Source organism: Ornithorhynchus anatinus, chromosome 2 (genome assembly GCF_004115215.2).
Source record: "Ornithorhynchus anatinus isolate Pmale09 chromosome 2, mOrnAna1.pri.v4, whole genome shotgun sequence".
Taxonomy (NCBI): domain Eukaryota; kingdom Metazoa; phylum Chordata; class Mammalia; order Monotremata; family Ornithorhynchidae; genus Ornithorhynchus; species Ornithorhynchus anatinus.
In genome coordinates, this window is record NC_041729.1 from 166,046,090 (window position 1) to 166,062,831 (window position 16,742).

The 16,742-nt window shown below is 50.6% G+C and overlaps 1 protein-coding gene across 6 annotated transcripts in view; it reads left to right on the forward strand.

Moving 5' to 3' along the window:
- The window catches only part of ABCC9 (ATP binding cassette subfamily C member 9), a 203,996-nt gene that overhangs the window by 25,792 nt on the left and 161,462 nt on the right, over positions 1–16,742 (forward strand). For 5 of the 6 annotated variants that reach the window (XM_029058306.2, XM_029058304.1, XM_029058303.2 and 2 more), the window contains exons 3-6: positions 7,164–7,305; positions 11,072–11,193; positions 13,738–13,904; positions 16,483–16,725. In XM_029058306.2, the coding sequence (XP_028914139.1) occupies positions 7,164–7,305; positions 11,072–11,193; positions 13,738–13,904; positions 16,483–16,725 (674 nt within the window). Of the gene's footprint in view, positions 1–7,163; positions 7,306–11,071; positions 11,194–13,737; positions 13,905–16,482; positions 16,726–16,742 lie in introns of those variants that run through there. The other variant, XM_029058308.1, reaches the window with a different exon arrangement.

Sequence of the window (16,742 nt, forward strand, 5' to 3'; positions counted from 1 at the left end):
AGCCTATCTGGGTTTTTTCCATTCTTAGTCTAACTCTGGTATTTTTCTGAGTGGAAATAAAATTTTAGAATGCTAAGATTATTCTGTTAAAGTATTTCAGTTTGCTTTCTCATCATGACTGTAATAGATTCTCCCTCGTGGGATTTGTTTTTTGCAAAGGAGTAGGGATGCGAAATGTTGAACATTAAGTGATCTGCGTATGTTATCGAGGGTTTGGGCCACTACCTATTTTCCGGGGCATTATTGTTTGTTATCCCATTGGAAATTTGATACTATCTCTTTGCAAATGATTGTAAAAAGGAGATAAATCTTCCAGTGATTAGAGAAGGCAGAAAGCTTGTGTTCTCGATTCACGTTGGCCACGGGGCGTGGCATTAGGCAAATCACTTTATTGCAGCTGAATTTCCCCTCCAAGAGACAGGCAGATACCCTTCTAGGGATAATCGTCCAGAGACCTGGGGACAAAAATGCACCCGATGTGAATTATCAGAATATTGCAGGCCTCAAAGCCCGATCCACTTGAAAGATCCCTCTTTTTCTCCCCCTTTAAGGTTGTGAGCCTGTTGTTGGGCAGGGATTGTCTCTACCCGTTGCCCAATTGCATATTCCAAGCGCCTAGTACAGTGCTGTGCACACAGTAAGCGCTCAATAAATACGATTAAATGAATGAATGGACTAGAATGGGAAGAGATTGGAGGCTGGGAGGCCAGCAAGGAGGCTGATGAAAAAGTCATTCATTCATTCAATAGTATTTATTGAGCGCTTACTATGTGCAGAGCACTGTACTAAGCGCTTGGGGTGAACAAGTCGGCAACAGATAGAGACGGTCCCTGCCGTTTGATGGGCTTACATTCTAATCGGGGGAGACGGACAGACAAGAACAATGGCACTAAACAGCGTCAAGGGGAAGAACATCTCGTAAAAACCGATGGCAACTAAATAGAATCGAGGCGATGTACAATTCATTAACAAAATAAATAGGGTAACGAAAATATATACAGTTGAGCGGACGGGTACAGTGCTGTGGGGATGGGAAGGGAGAGGTGGAGGAGCAGAGGGAAAAGGGGAAAATGAGGCTTTAGCTGGGGAGAGGTAAAGGGGGGATGGCAGAGGGAGTAGAGGGGGAAGAGGAGCTCAGTCTGGGAAGGCCTCTTGGAGGAGGTGATTTTTAAGTAAGGTTTTGAAGAGGGAAAGAGAATCAGTTTGGCGGAGGTGAGGAGGGAGGGCGTTCCGGGACCGCGGGAGGACGTGACCCAGGGGTCGACGGCGGGATAGGCGAGAACGAGGGACGGCGAGGAGGTGGGCGGCGGAGGAGCGGAGCGTGCGGGGTGGGCGGTAGAAAGAGAGAAGGGAGGAGAGGTAGGAAGGGGCAAGGTGATGGAGAGCCTTGAAGCCTAGAGTGAGGAGTTTTTGTTTGGAGCGGAGGTCGATAGGCAACCACTGGAGTTGTTTAAGAAGGGGAGTGACATGCCCAGATCGTTTCTGCAGGAAGATGAGCCGGGCAGCGGAGTGAAGAATAGACCGGAGCGGGGCGAGAGAGGAGGAAGGGAGGTCAGAGAGAAGGCTGACACAGTAGTCTAGCCGGGATATAACAGTAGTCTAGTCAGTCAGTCAATCATATTTATCGAGGGCTTGCCGTGTGCAGAGCCCTGTGCTAAGTGTTTGGGAGAGTGCAATGTGACAAAAAACAGTCACATTCCCTGCCCACAATGAGCTGACAGTCTGGACTGGGGGAGACAGACATGAATAGAAGTAAATAAATGACAGATATGGACATAAGTGGTGCGGGGTTGGGAGGGGGGTGGCTCAGTGGAAAGAGCCCAGGCTTGGGAGTCAGAGGTCATGGGTGTGAATCCCGGCTCTGCCATTTGTCGTCACCTGGGTGACTGTGGGTAAGTCACTTAACTTCTCTGTGCCTCAGTTCCCTCATCTAGAAAATGGGGATGAAGACTGTGAGCTGCACGTGGGACAACCTGATGACCCTGTATCTCCCCCAGCGCTTAGAACAGTGCTCTGCACATAGTAAGCGCTTAACAGATACCAACATTATTATGAAGGGAGCGAATCGGGATGACGCAGAAGGTGGGGAGAGGAGGAAAGGAGGGCGCAGTCAGGGAAGCCCTCTTGGAGGAGATGGGCCTTCGATGAGGCTTTGAAGAGAGAGAGAGAGTCATCGTCTGTCGGATATGAGGCGAGAGGGCGTTCCAGGCCGGAGGCGGGACGTGGACGAGAGGTCAGCGGCCAGATAGACGCGATGGAGGTACGGAGAGAAGGTTAGCGTTAGCAGAACGAGGCTTGCGGGCTGGGTTGGAGTAGGAGACTAGAATAAGTGACCTGCTCAGAGTGCCACAGCAGGCAGTCGGCAGAAGCGGGGTTAGAACCCAGGTCCTCTGACTCCTCCAGCTGGATCGCCCGGCTCTGAAGTTTGCCCATTCCCGCCAGCTTAGCTCCTGCCTCTTCCGGCCCCCGGCTCCCGTACGATGACGCACTGGTGGGTGGGGAAAACACTGTGCAAGGGGAAGTGAGATGGAATTCGTTCCTTTCGTTGTCTCCTCACTAGATTGCAAGCTCCTTGGGGACAGGGGTCACTGTCTCCTATTATGCAGTACTCCGCACACAGTAAGCGCTCAGTAAATATGATCGAATGAATGAAGTACTGTTCTCTGCACATAACAACAGTCATAATAATAATAGCCGGCATTGGACAAGGATTGTCTCTATCTGTTGCCGAATTGTACATTCCAATAGCTTAGTACAGTGTTCTGCATATAGTAAGCGCTCGGTAAATACTACTGAGTGAATGAATAACAATAATAATGATACACAGTGGCCTGTAAGTTTCTTAAGGGCAGGAATCATGTCTACTCACTCTACTGGACTATCCCAAGTTCTGATGATTCTATTTATATTCACCATGTGTATATATCTATAATTCTATTTATTTATATTGATGCTATTGATGCCTCCTTATTTGCTTTGATGCCCGCTCCCTCCTTCTAGACTGTGAGCCCACTGTGGGCGGGGATTGTCCCTATTGGATGCTGAATTTTACTTTCCAAGCGCTCAGTACAGTGCTCTGGACACAGTAAGCGCTCAATAAATTCGATTAAATAAGTGAAAATGCTCTTCACACTGTAGACTGTCAGCTCCTTGAGGTCAGGGATGGTGTCTGCTAACTCTGTCATAGCCCCCCAAATGCATTGAGCACTCAATAGAGCCAACTGATTATGTTTGAAATGCTTGTGAGGTTTTTACATTCAGTTGAATTCACATCTCTCAGGCAAGAGCATCATGGTCGGGTGTGGAATTCCGCATCTTGGGTCTCTGAAATTTAAGTTTGTAACACTTTGAGGTCATCATTTTTATGATATATTTAAGAGGGGGTCATAAGAAGCGCGTGGCTCAGTGGAAAGAGCACGGGCGTTGGAGTCATGGGTCATGGGTTCGAATCCCGGATCGGCCATTTGTCGGCTGTGTGACTGTGGGTAAGTCACTTCACTTCTCTGTGCCTCAGTTCCCTCATCTGTAAAATGGGGATTAAGACTGAGCCCCACGTGGGACAACCTGATTCCCCTCTGTCTACCCCAGCACTTAGAACAGTGCTCTGCACATAGTAAGCGCTTAACAAAGACCAACATTATTATTATTATTATAAGAAATACCCAGATGGACCTTCACGAACTGTAAAGTACATTCTGCGTATGTTCAAATTAAAAGGTCGAAGAAAGAGATGATATTTCTTAGTTTAATGGGAAGGAAATTCTAAAAGACAGAAAATCCATCTCTGCAATGGAATGCAGATGGTTTTTAAGATGTTTCAATGTATGGCCTTGTTTTTTTTTTAAAGACACGATTAATTGAGGTTTTAATTATAATAATAATATTGATGGCATTTGTTAAGCCCTTACTATGCGCCAAGCACTGTACTAAGCAGTGGGGTAAATACAAAGTCATCAGGTTGTCCCATGTGGAGCTCACGGTCTACATCCTCATTTTACAGATGAGGTAACTGAGGCACAGAGAAGTGAAGTGACTTGCCCCAAGTCACACAAGTAGCAGAGCCGGGATTAGAACTCACGACCTCTGACTCCCAAGCACGTGCTCTTTCCACTAAGCCACGCTGCTTCTGGCTTTATTATGCCGTGTGACCCTGGATGAGTCACTTAACTTCTCTGTGCTTCAGTTTCCTCAGCTATAAAACAGGGATTAAAACTGTGAGCATAATGTGGGACACGGGAGACTTTGTTCTGATGACCTTGTACCCACCCCAGCGCTTACTACAGTATCTGGAACATAATAAATGCTTAACAAATATCACAATTATTATTAATATCATTAAGGAAGCCAAAACCTCAGTGTTAAATACGATTCGATCTTGCATGATCCTAACGTAATTTCCCAGCGGGAATGGATGGGTTCCGTTTCCCACGTCCGAGCCTCATTTCCTTCGGGAAGTTTGAACTCATGAACCAAATGCCTGGGATCATCCTGACTAAAAGTCACCCATCCTGTTTGAAGAGGGATGTATCCTCCCATCACATGTAATGAGTCAGAGTCCTGAGAATTCAGCACAGAGGAGTAGATTCTAGTGCCAGTGGCTTGCTTAGCTCCATTCCTTCATTCAATTATATCTATTAAGCACTTACTGTGTGCAGAGCACTGTATTAAGCACTTGGGAAAGTACGATATGACATTAAAAGGTGACATTTCCTGCCCACAATGAGATCACTGTCTTGACTGGGGGAGACAGACATGGATACAAATAAATAAAATGACAGCTTTGGACATAAGTGGGGTGGGGCTGGGAGCGGGGAAAGAACCGAAGGGAACACGTCATGGCGATGAAGAAGGTTGGGGAGATGAGGAAAAGGGGAGCTTAGTCTGGGAAGGCCTCTTGGAGGAGGTGGGCCTTCAATAAGGCTTTGAAGGGGGGGAGAGGAATCGTCTGTGGGATTTGAGGAGGGAGGGAAGTCCGCGCCGGAGGCGGGACGAGGGCCGGGGGTCGGCGGCGGGACGGGGGAGCTGGAGCCCCAGGGAGGAGGTTGGCATGAGAGGAGCGGAGCGTGTGGGCCGCGGGGGAGAAGGAGAGAAGGGACGGGAGGGAGGAGGGGGCAAGGCGGTGGAGAGCTTTGAAGCCAATGGTGACCAGCTTTTGTTTGATATGGAGGTTGCTAGGCAACCACCGGAGTTTTCTGGGGAAGGGGGTGACGTGTCCTGAACGTTTCTGTAGAAAGATGATAATAATAATAATGTTGGTATTTGTTAAGCGCTTACTATGTGCAGAGCACTGTTCTAAGCACTGGGGTAGATACAGGGTCATCAGGGTCATCAGGTCGATTAGACCGTAAGCCCGTCAAACGGCAGGGACCGTCTCTATCTGTTGCCGACTTGTTCATCCCAAGCGCTTAGTACAGTGCTCTGCACCTAGTAAGCGCTCGATAAATACTATTGAATGAATGAAAGGTTGTCCCACCTGAGGCTCACAGTCACTCCCCATTTGACAGACGAGGGAACTGAGGCCCAGAGAAGTGAAGCGACTTGCCCACGGTCACACAGCTGACCAGCGGCAGAGCCGGGGTTAGAACCTGTGACCTCTGACTCCCAAGCCCGGGCTCTTTCCACCGAGCCACGCTGATGATGCGGGCAGCACAGTGAAGAGTGGACTGGAGGGGGGAGAGACAGGAGGCGGGGAGGTCAGCGAGGAGGCCGATGCCGTCATCAAGGCGGGAAAGGATGAACGATTGTATTAACCCGGCAGCAGTCTGGGTGGAGAGGAAAGTGTGGATTTTAGCCCCGTCGGGAAGGTGGGACCGACGGGATTTGGTGATGGATTGAATATGTGGGTTGAATGAGAGAGAGGAGTCAAGGAGGACGCCAAGTTTATGGACTGGTGAGACAGGAAGGATGGTGGTGCCGTCTACAGTGATGGGAAAGCCAGGGAGAGGACGGGGTTTGGACGGGAAGATAAGGAGCTCGGTTTTGGACGTGTTAAGTTGGAGGTGACTGGAGGACGTCCGAGTAGAGGTGTCTTGAAGGCAGGAGGAAATGCGAGACTGTGGAGAGGGAGACAGATCAGGGAAGGCTCCTGTGCCCTCTAGACCCTAAGATTCTTGTAAACAGGGGAATGTGTCCACCAACTCTTTTGTACTGCCCTCTCCCAAGCGCTTAGTACAGTGCTCTGCACACAGTAAGCGCTCAATAAATAAAATTGAATCAATGAACGCATCAATATCTCTCTATCTATGTATCTCTCTCTCGCTCTCTCTTTGTTTCTCCCTCCTGTCTCATGCTGTCTCTCTGTCTAACCAGGAAGCAGCATTCATTCATTCAATAGTATTTATCGAGCGCTTACTATGTGCAGAGCACTGGACTAAGCGCTTGGAATGGACAAGTCGGTCACATATAGAGACAGTCCCTGCCCTCTGACGGGTTTACGGTCTAATCGGGGGACACAGACGGAGAAGAACAATGGCAATAGCATGGCCTAATAATAATGTTGGTATTTGTTAAGCGCTTACTATGTGCAGAGCACTGTTCTTAGCGCTGGGGGAGATAGAGGATAATCAGGTTGTCCCACGTGAGGCTCACAGTTAATCCCCATTTTCCAGATGAGGTAACTGAGGCACAGAGAAGTGAACCGACTTGCCCACAGTCACCCGGCTGACAAGTGGCAGAGCCGGGATTAGAACCCATGACCTCTGACTCCCAAGCCCGGGATTGACTGTGAGCCTCAAGTGGGACAACCTAATTACCCTGTATCTCCCCCAGCGCTTAGAACAGTGCTCTGCACGTAGTAAACGCTTAACAAATACCAACATTATTATTATTATGATTTTCACTGAGCCACACTGGCCTAGTGGAAAGAGCCCGGGCCTGGGAGTCAGGAAGGTCCTGGGTTCTAATTCCGCCTCCGCCACTAGTCTGCTGTGTGGCCTTGGTGAAGTCTCTTCTCCGGCCCTCAGTGACCTCATTCGCTTCTCCGTGCCTCAGTTTCCTCATCTTTAAAAGGGGGATTAAGACGGTGAGCCCCACGCGAGACAGGGACGGTGTCCAACCCCATTTGCTTTGCTGGCACCCCAGCGCTCAGGACAGAGCCCGGGCCCATAGTAAGCGCCGAACCGACCCCTCAGTCATCAGGATGGTGGTGTCTGTCTGTGTTTCAGGCTGGGGGAGCCAGAGCTCCAAGGTCCAGATTCACCACAACACCTGGCTGCATTTCCCCGGCCACAACCTCCGCTGGATCCTGACCTTTGCCCTCCTCTTCGTGCACGTCTGCGAGATCGCCGAGGGTATCGTGTCGGACACGTGAGTCTTCCCCCCCGACATCCTCCGACCTCCCCCACCCCTCGGTGGAAAGAGCCCGGGCTTTGGAGTCAGAGGTCGTGGGTTCGACTCCCGGCTCCGCCACTTGTCGGCTGGGTGACTGTGGGCGAGTCCCTTCGCTTCTCTGGGCCTCAGTTCCCTCATCTGGAAAATGGGGATGAAGACCGGGAGCCTCACGTGGGACGACCCGATGACCCTGTATCTCCCCCAACGCTTAGAACGGTGCTCTGCACGTAGTAAGCGCTTAACAGATACCGACATCATTATCCCCCCGCGGCCCCGGGTTCCGGCCGCCTCCGGGGTCTCCGGACCCCCCCCCCCCCCCGCCGTTCTGGGGGTCCCAACTGAGCTCCCCTGGGACTGGGCTGGCCTCCGTCCGCTCGGAGAAACCGGTGTGGGGGAAAGGGCTGCCTCGTGAGCAGGGAGCGTCTCTTTTCATGGCTGGTTTGTCCTTTCCCAAGCGCTTCGTCCAGCGCTCTGCACACTGTAAGCGCTCAAAAAATGCGACAGAATGAATGAGCAGGCCCTTCATTCATTCATTCGTATTTACTGAGCGCTTACGGTGTGCGGAGTACTGCAATAATACCAATACTGATAATTGTGGTATTTGTTAAGTGCTTACTATGGGTCAGGCAGCTGGGGAAGCAGCGCGGCTCAGTGGAAAGAGCCCGGGCTTGGGAGTCAGAGGTCATGGGTTCGACTCCCGGCTCCGCCGCTTGTCAGCTGTGGGACTGTGGGCGAGTCGTTTCACTTCTCTGTGCCTCAGTTCCCTCATCTGGAAAATGGGGATTAACTGTGAGCCCCACGTGGGACAACCTGATGGCCTTGTATCTACCCCAGCACTTAGAACGGTGCTCTGCACATAGCAAGCGCTTAACGAATACCAACATTATCATTACTAAGCGCCCAGGGTAAATGGGGATGGACACAGTCCCCGTCCCATGTAGGGCTCACAGTCTCCATCCCCATTTTCCAGATGAAGGAACTGAGGCCCAGAGAAGGGAAGTGACTCGGGTGTCTGTCATAGTGTAGTAGGTAGAGCCCGGGTCTGGGAGTCAGAAGGTCATGGGTTCTAATCCCGGCTCTGTCACTCGTCTGCTGTGTGACCTTGGGCAGATCACTTCAAGCAGCGGAGAAACAGCGTGGCTCAATGGACGGAGCCCGGGCTTGGGAGTCGGGGGTCATGGGTTCGAATCCCAGCTCCACTGCTTGTCAGCTGTGTGACTGTGGGCAAGTCATTTCACTTCTCTTTGCTTCAGTTCCCTCCTCTGTAAAATGGGGATGAAGACTGTGAGCCTCACAAGGGACAACCTGGTGACCCTGTATCTCCCCCAGCGCTTAGAACAGTGCTCTGCACAGAGTAAGCGCTTAACAAATACCAACGTTATTATTATTATTACTTCACTTCTCTGTGCCTCAGTTACCTCAGCTGGAAAATGGGGATGGAGACGGGGAGCCCCACGTGGGACAGGGACCGTGTCCAACCGGATTTGCCTGTATCCACTCCAACGCTGAGTCCAGTGCCCGGCACATAGAAAGCGCTTAACCGTGGCTCAGTGAAAAGAGCCCGGCCTTGGGAGGCAGAGGTCATGGGTTCTAATCCCGGCTCCGTCGCTAGTCGGCTGTGTGACTTTGGGCAAGTCACTTCACTTCTCTGTGCCTCAGTTACCTCATCTGTAAAATGGGGATTTAATATTGTGAACCCCACGTGGGACAACCTGATCACCTTGTACCCCCCCAGCGCTCAGAACAGTGCTTTGCACATAGTAAGCGCTTAACAGGTACCACCATTATTAACAAATACCATAATTCCTATTATTAAGTGACTTGCCCAAGGTCACACAGCAGACAAGGGGTGGAGCCACACCCACAAGTATACACAGACACACACACTCACACCCACACTCCTTTTCCTCTTCCCCCTCTAGACTTTAAGCTCATTAAGGTCAGGGAACGCGTCGGCCAGTTCTTCTACATTATACTCTCCCAAGCGCTGAGTACAGTGCTCTGCACAGGGGAAGCGTTCGATAAATAACCGTAATTGATTGATTGACTGATTCCCCACTTGCTCATTCCCCCCTTCCTTCCATCCATCCATCTCTCAGACTGTACCCTAATCAATCAATAGGGTACAATCAATCAGTACAGTATCGTTTACTGTAGGTCCTAAGTCCCTTCGCAGAGAAGCAGCGTGGCTCAGTGGAAAGAGCACGGGCCCTGGAATCAGGGCTCATGAGTTCGAATCCCAGCTCCGCCACTTGTCGGCTGTGTGACTGTGGGCGAGTCACTTCACTTCTCTGGGCCTCAGTTCCCTCATCTGTAAAATGGGGGTTAAGACCGTGAGCCCCACGTGGGACGACCCGATTCCCCTATGTCTACCCCAGCGCTTAGAACAGTGCTCGGCACATAGTAAGCGCTTAACACATACCAACATTATTAGAGAACGATAGTTAGGAGACACGTGGCCTATTCATTCATTCATTCAATCGTATTTATTGAGCGCTTACTATGTGCAGAGCACTGGACTAACCACTTGGAATGGGCAATTCGGCAACAGAGAGAGACGATCCCTGCCCAGTGACGGGCTCACGGTCGGAAATAAGGGGACGGGAGGTGTCCTAGTGGAAAGAACCCGGGCCTAGGAGTCAGAAGGTCACGAGTTCTAATGCCGGCTCCGCCACTTGTCTGCTGTGTGACCCTGGGCCAGTCACTTCATTTCTCTGATTAGGGGCCAGGATTAGAACCCATGACCTCTGATTTCCAAGCCCAGGGTCTTTCCCCTGAGCCACGCTCAGCTGTGTGACTTTGGGCAGGTCACTTGACTTCTCTGGGCCTCGGTGATCTCATCCGTAAAATGGGGATGAGGACTGTGAGCCCCACATGGGACAACCTGATCACCTTGTATCTCCCCCAGTGCTTAGAACGGTGCTTGGCACATAGTAAGCGCTTAACAAATACCATCATCGTCATTATCATTACTTTAACAATAACAAATATCCATGTCCACTGATTCAGACCGGTCATTTATTTCAGCATCTTTCTCCCTGACCAGACTGTAACCTTCATGAAGGCAGGGATCTACTAACTCTAGTGAGCTCTCCTAAACGCTTAATACAGTGCTTCGGACACAGCAGACTGTAAGCTCCTTAGGTTTAGGATTGTGTCTGCTAGCTCTATTGTGCTCTTACAAGCGCTTATTACATTGCTCTGCACGTAGTAGACTGCAGGACCCGAGTTCTAACCCTGGCTCTGACATTTGTCTACTGTGTGACCTTGGGTAAGACACTTTACTTCTCTGTGCCTCAGTTCCCTCATCTGTAAAAGGGGGATTAAGACCGTGAGCCCCGTGTGGGACGGGGATTGTGTCCAAGCGGATTACCTTGTATCTACTCCGGCGTTTAGTACAGTATCAGGCATGTAGTAAGCGCTTAAGAAATACAAGTGTTATTAATATAAAACTCCTTGAGGGCAGGGATCGTGTCTTCTAATTTTCTTGTAATTTCCCAAGAACTGAGTGCAGGGCTTGTTATCTATTCACACATCTGTTCATTCAATAGTATTTATTGAGCGCTTACCGTGTGCAGAGCGCTGTACTGAGCGCTTGGCAAGTACAATTGGGCAACAGATAGAGACAATCCCTACCTAACAACGGGCTCGCGGTCTAGAAGAGGGGGTTAGTAGGCTCTCAATAAATTCTAGTGACGGATCGATCGATCGATTGACCGAATGATTTCGTTTCTCTCTTTAGACAGATGGGATCTCGGCACCTTCATCTGTTCATGCCGGCGGTGATGGGCTTCGTGGCTACCACCACTTCCATCGTTTATTATCACAACATCGAAACATCAAACTTCCCCAAATTACTGCTGGGTAAGTCAGACGGGCCCCTCTCCCCAACCCCCTCACCAAACTATTAAGGAGCAGCGTGTCCTCGTGGAAAGAGCACTGTCTCAGAGTCCCGGGACCCGGATTCTAATCCCCGCTCTGCCGTGCATAATAATAATGATAATGTCGGTGTTTGGCAAGCGCTTACTATGTGCAGAGCACTGTTCTAAGCGCTGGGGGAGATACAGGGTCATCAGGTTGTCCCACGTGAGACTCAGAGTCTTCATCCCCATGTGACAGATGAGGGAACTGAGGCACAGAGAAGTGAAGTGACCTGCTCACGGTCACCCAGCTGCCAAGTGGCAGGGCTGGGATTCGAACCCATGACCTCTGACTCCCAAGCCTGGGCTCTTTCCACTGAGCCACGCTGTGCATCTGCTGCGTCATCTTGGCCAAGTCACTGCCCCCCTCCAAGCCTCCGTTTCCTCATCTGTGAAAGGGGGATTAAGACCGCGAGCCCCACGGGGGACCGGGACCAACCCAATTTGCTCGTGTCTACACCAGCGCTTAGTACAGTGCCTGGCACGTAATAAGCACTTCAAAAACACTGCAATTATTATTATGGAATTCCTTTTCTAATTGAATTTCACTAAGAGAGAGTTCTTCGGCGGACTTGCCCCTTCACAAATACGTATCATCGTCAGAATGTCTGACGTTCTTGTAATTTCAGGATGGCGTCTAGACGGTGGACTCTAGACTCTAAGCTTATTATGGGCGGGGAATGTGTCTGTTCTATTATTCTAATGGACTCTCCTAAGCGCTTAGGACAGTGCTCTGCACACAAGTAAGCGCTCAATAAATACGATTGATTGAATCTGGACCCAAATCGGCACAATTCCCTGAACCGCTCAGGGCTTCCAATTTGAAGGTGCTAAACAGGCAAGATGGAGGGAGGGAGGAAAAGAGGATGATGATGATAATGATAATAAATGTGGTATTTGTTAAGTGCTTATCATTCATTCATTCATTCAATCCTATTTATTGAGTGCTTACCGTGTGCAGAGCACTGTTCTAAGCGCTTACGGTGGTATTTGTTAAGTGCTTACTATGTGCCAAGCGCTGTTCTAAGCGCTGGGGGAAATACAAGGTGATCAGGTTGTCCCACGTGGGGCTCACAGTCTTCATCCCCATTTTCTGGATGAGGGAACTGAGGCCCAGAGAAGTGAAGTGACTTCCCCCCAGTCACACAGCAGACAAGGGGCGGAGGCGGCATTAGAACCCACGACTTCTGACTCCCAAGCCCGGGCTCTTCCCACTGAGCCGCGCTGCTTCTCATCAAGTGCCAAGCACTGTACTAAGCGAGCTTCGCCGCTTGTCTGCTGTGTGACCTTGGGCAAGTCACTTGACTTCTCTGGCCTCAGTGATCTCATCTGTAAAATGGGGATGAAGACTGTGAACCCCACGTGGGACAATGTGATTACGTTTTAATCTCCCCCAGCGCTTAGAACAGTGCTTGGCACATAGTGAGCGATGAACAAATACCGTCATGATTATTAAGTGGAGGAGCAGGGATTAGAACCCAGGTCCTTCTGACCACTAGGCCCGGGCTCTATCCACTAGACCACGCTGCTTCCCTACCTTGCTTGTATCTTAGCTCTCAGTACTGTGCCTGGAACACAGTAAGCGCTTTGCAAGTATCATTAAAAAAATCTGTTTGAGATGGTTTTCCAGCTAAAAAATAATATTAATAATGATAGGATTTGTTAAGCGCTTACTATGTGCGGAGCACTGTTCTAAGCACTGGGGGAGATACAGGGTCATCAGGTCGTCCCATGTGGGGCTCGCAGTCTTAATCCTTATTTTGCAGTTGAGGTAACTGAGGCCCAGAGAAGCGAAGTGACTTGCTCGAGGACACACAGCAGACAAGTGGCGGAGCCGGGATTAGAACCCACGACCTCTGACTCCCAAGCCGAGCCCTTGCCACTGAGCCACGCTGCTTTTCCCAGAGAGCATCCACTCTAATGACCATGTGCGTGGTTTTCCAGGGGTTCCCATCTGGAAGCAGCATGGTGTAGCGGATAGAGGCCGGGTCTGGGAGTCAGAAGGTCCCGGGTTCTAATCCCGGTTCCGCCACTTGTCAGCCGTGTGGCCTTGGGCAAGTCACTTCATTTCTCCGTGGTTCAGTGGAAAGAGCTCGGGCTTGGGAGTCAGAGGTCATGAGTTCTAAGCCCGGCTCCGCCACCTGTCAGCTGCGTGACTTTGGGCAAGTCACTTCACTTTTCCAAGCCTCAGTGACCTCATCTGGAGAATGGGGATGAAGACAGTGAGCCCCACGTGGGACAACCTGATCAGCTCGAATCCCCCCTGCGCTTAGAGCAGTGCTTTGCACATAGTAAGCGCTTAACAAATGCCGTCCTTTTTTTTCCCTCCATGTTCCATCTGTCAAATGGGGATGGAGACTGTGAGCCCCACGTGGGACAAGGACCGTATCCACCCTGACGATCTTGTATCCGCCCCAGCTCTTCGAACAGTGCTTGGCCCATAGTAGGCCCTTGAGAAATCCCAGGATTCCTCTTATCATCCTGACAGCGCTCTTCCTCTACTGGGTGATGGCCTTCGTCACGAAAACCATCAAGCTGATCAAGTACTGCCAGCTGGGCGTGGGCATGGCCGAGCTGCGCTTCTGCATCACGGGCATGATGGTCGTCCTCAACGGGCTGCTCATGGCCGTGGAGATCAACGTCATCCGAGTCAGAGTGCGTGTCCGGGGCCGGGGGGCCGGGGCGGGCCGGGGGGCGGGTCGGGAGGCCGGGAGACTTTATCCTCCGCTGTGGGTCCGGGAGTCCGTGCCTGCGTGGACGTGCCTGGGAAGCCGTGTCTGCAGGTGAGTGATGGTGATGATGGTGTTTGTTAAGCGCTTACTATGTGCCGAGCACCGTTCTGAGCGCCGGGTTAGATACAAGGTGATCAGGTTGTCCCATGTGGGGCTCCCGGGCGTCATCCGCATTTGACAGATGAGGTCACTGAGGCACAGAGCAGTAAAGTGACTGGCCCAAAGTCACCCGGCTGGCAAGTGGCGGATCCGGGATTTGAACCCGCGACCTCTGACTCCCAAGCCCGGGCTCTTTCCACGGAGCCACGCTGCTTTTCATCATATTAAACATCATAGAGAGCCCTGTTGTCCTTGGCAGACACAGAGTCATTAATGAATCAATCAATCAGTGGTATTTATTGAGCGCTTACTGTGTGCAGAACACTGGACTAAGCGCTTGGGGAACTACAGTCCTACAGAATTAGTAGACACAGTCCCTGTCCATAAGAAGAATAAGAATTATAGTATTTGTTAAGCACTTACTGTGTGCCAGGCACTGTCCTAAGCACTGGGGTGGTTACAAGCATATTGGGTCGGACACAGTCCCTCACCCCCGTGGGGCTCCCAGTCTCAATCCCCGTTTTCCAGATGAGGGAACTGAGGCCCAGAGAAGGGAAGTGACTTGCCTAAGGTCACACAGCTGGGATTAGAACCCGTGACCTTCTGACTCCTAGGCACAGGTTCTACCCACCGGGCCGTGCTGCTCTCTGCTCATCGTCCCCCTGCTCCCGTAGAGGGGCTGGGGGAAAGAACGAGAGAATCAATCAATCAATCAATCAATCAATCAATCAATCGCTCAGTTGGCTCTATCGAGCACTTGCTCTATGTCAGCCCCTGTACTAAGCACTTGGGCAAGTCCATTCAAACGGAATTATTATCCCCCTTCTCCGCCCTCAACGAACCATACCGTCTAGAGGGAGACACAGACATTAATATCAATGAATAGATTACGGATAGAGACATCAAACAATCAATTGATGGTATTTGATTACTTTTATTGCTGTGAACAGAGCATTCATTCATTCAGTCGTATTTCCTGAGCGCTTACTCTGTGCAGAGCACTGTACGAAGCACTTGGGAGAGTAAAATACAGCAGAGTCAGTAAACGTGTTCCCTGCCCGCGGTGAGCTTACGGTCTACGGGGAGAGACAGACATTGACATTGATATTAATGGAAGAAATGCAGATATAGATCTCTGTCGATCAGTGTGGTATTTGATTACTGTGATTAGCGAGTGCAGAGCACTGTTCTAAGCACTTGGAAGAGTACAGTGCAACGGAGTTGGCAGACACATTCCCTGCCCGCAATGAGTCCGGGGGAGACAGACATTAGTTCAAACGAGCAGTCAATCCACCAGTCGTATTTATTGAGCGCTCACTGTGTGCAGAGCACTGAACTAGACCCTTGGGAGAATCCAATACCACAGTTCCGATGTGTATAGATCTATAATTCTATTTATTTATATTGATGCCTGTTTGTTTTGATGTCTGTCTCCCCGCCCTCTAGACCGTAAACCCGGTGTGGGTAGGGATTAACTCTCTTTATTGCCGAATTGTACTTTCCAAGCGCTTAGTACGGTGCTCTGCACACAGTAAGCGCTCAATAAATACAATTAATAAATAAATACGATTGAATGCGTGAATGCCCACAGTGAGCTTCTAGTCTCTATCGTTATCATGATCATTATCATCATCATCGGTGGTCTTTATTGCGTGCTTACTGTGTGCAAAGCACTGGACTAAGCGATCGGGAGAGTCCAATACATCAGAGTTAGTAGACACGTTTCCTGCCCACAGCGAGCTTCCAGGGTAGAGGGAATCTCCCCTCTAGACCGTGAGCTCGTTGTGGGCAGGGATTGTCACTGTTTATTGTTGTACTGTTCTTTCCCAAGTGCTTAGTACAGCGCTCTGCACACAGCAAGCGTTTAATAAATATGATTAAATGAATGGAGGGAGAGAAAATGGGGGATAAAGGAGGAATCACAGCCCTAACATATATCCTGCCTGGCAAATCATGGAGCTCAAGGATGAGGGCCTGGAGCCGGCCGGCGACCTAACCCCATCCTCTAGTCTGTGAGCTTGATGAGGGGTGGGAATAATAATAATAAAAAAGGTATTTGTTAAGCACTTACTATGTGCCAAGCACTGTTCTAAGCGCTGGAGTAGATATAAGGTCATCAGGTTGTCCCACGTGGGGCTCCCAGTCTCAATCCCCATTTTCCAGATGAGGTCACTGAGTCGCAGAGCTGTGAAGCAGCTTGCCCAAGGTCACCCAACAGACAAGCGGCAGAGCCGGGATTAGAACCCACGTCCTCTGACTCCCAAGCCCGGGCTCCTGCCACTAAGGCACGCTGCTTCTCGGGGAGTGCGTCTTGTACGCTCCCAAGCCCCGAATACAGTCCTTTGCGCTCAGTAAATCCGATTAATAATAATAATTTCCCATGCCCTGTCTCTGGCCCGCAGAGGTACGTGTTTTTTATGAATCCCCAGAAAGTGAAGCCCCCCGAAGACCTCCAGGACCTGGGGGTGCGCTTCCTCCAGCCTTTCGTCAACCTGCTCTCCAAGGCCACTTACTGGTGGATGAATCCCCTCATCATGTCCGCCCACAAGAAGCCCATCGACTTGAAGACCATCGGCAAGCTGCCCATCGCCATGAGGGCCGTCACCAACTACGTCTGCCTGAAGGACGCGTATGAGGAGCAGAAGGTAAGAAGCCGTCCCTT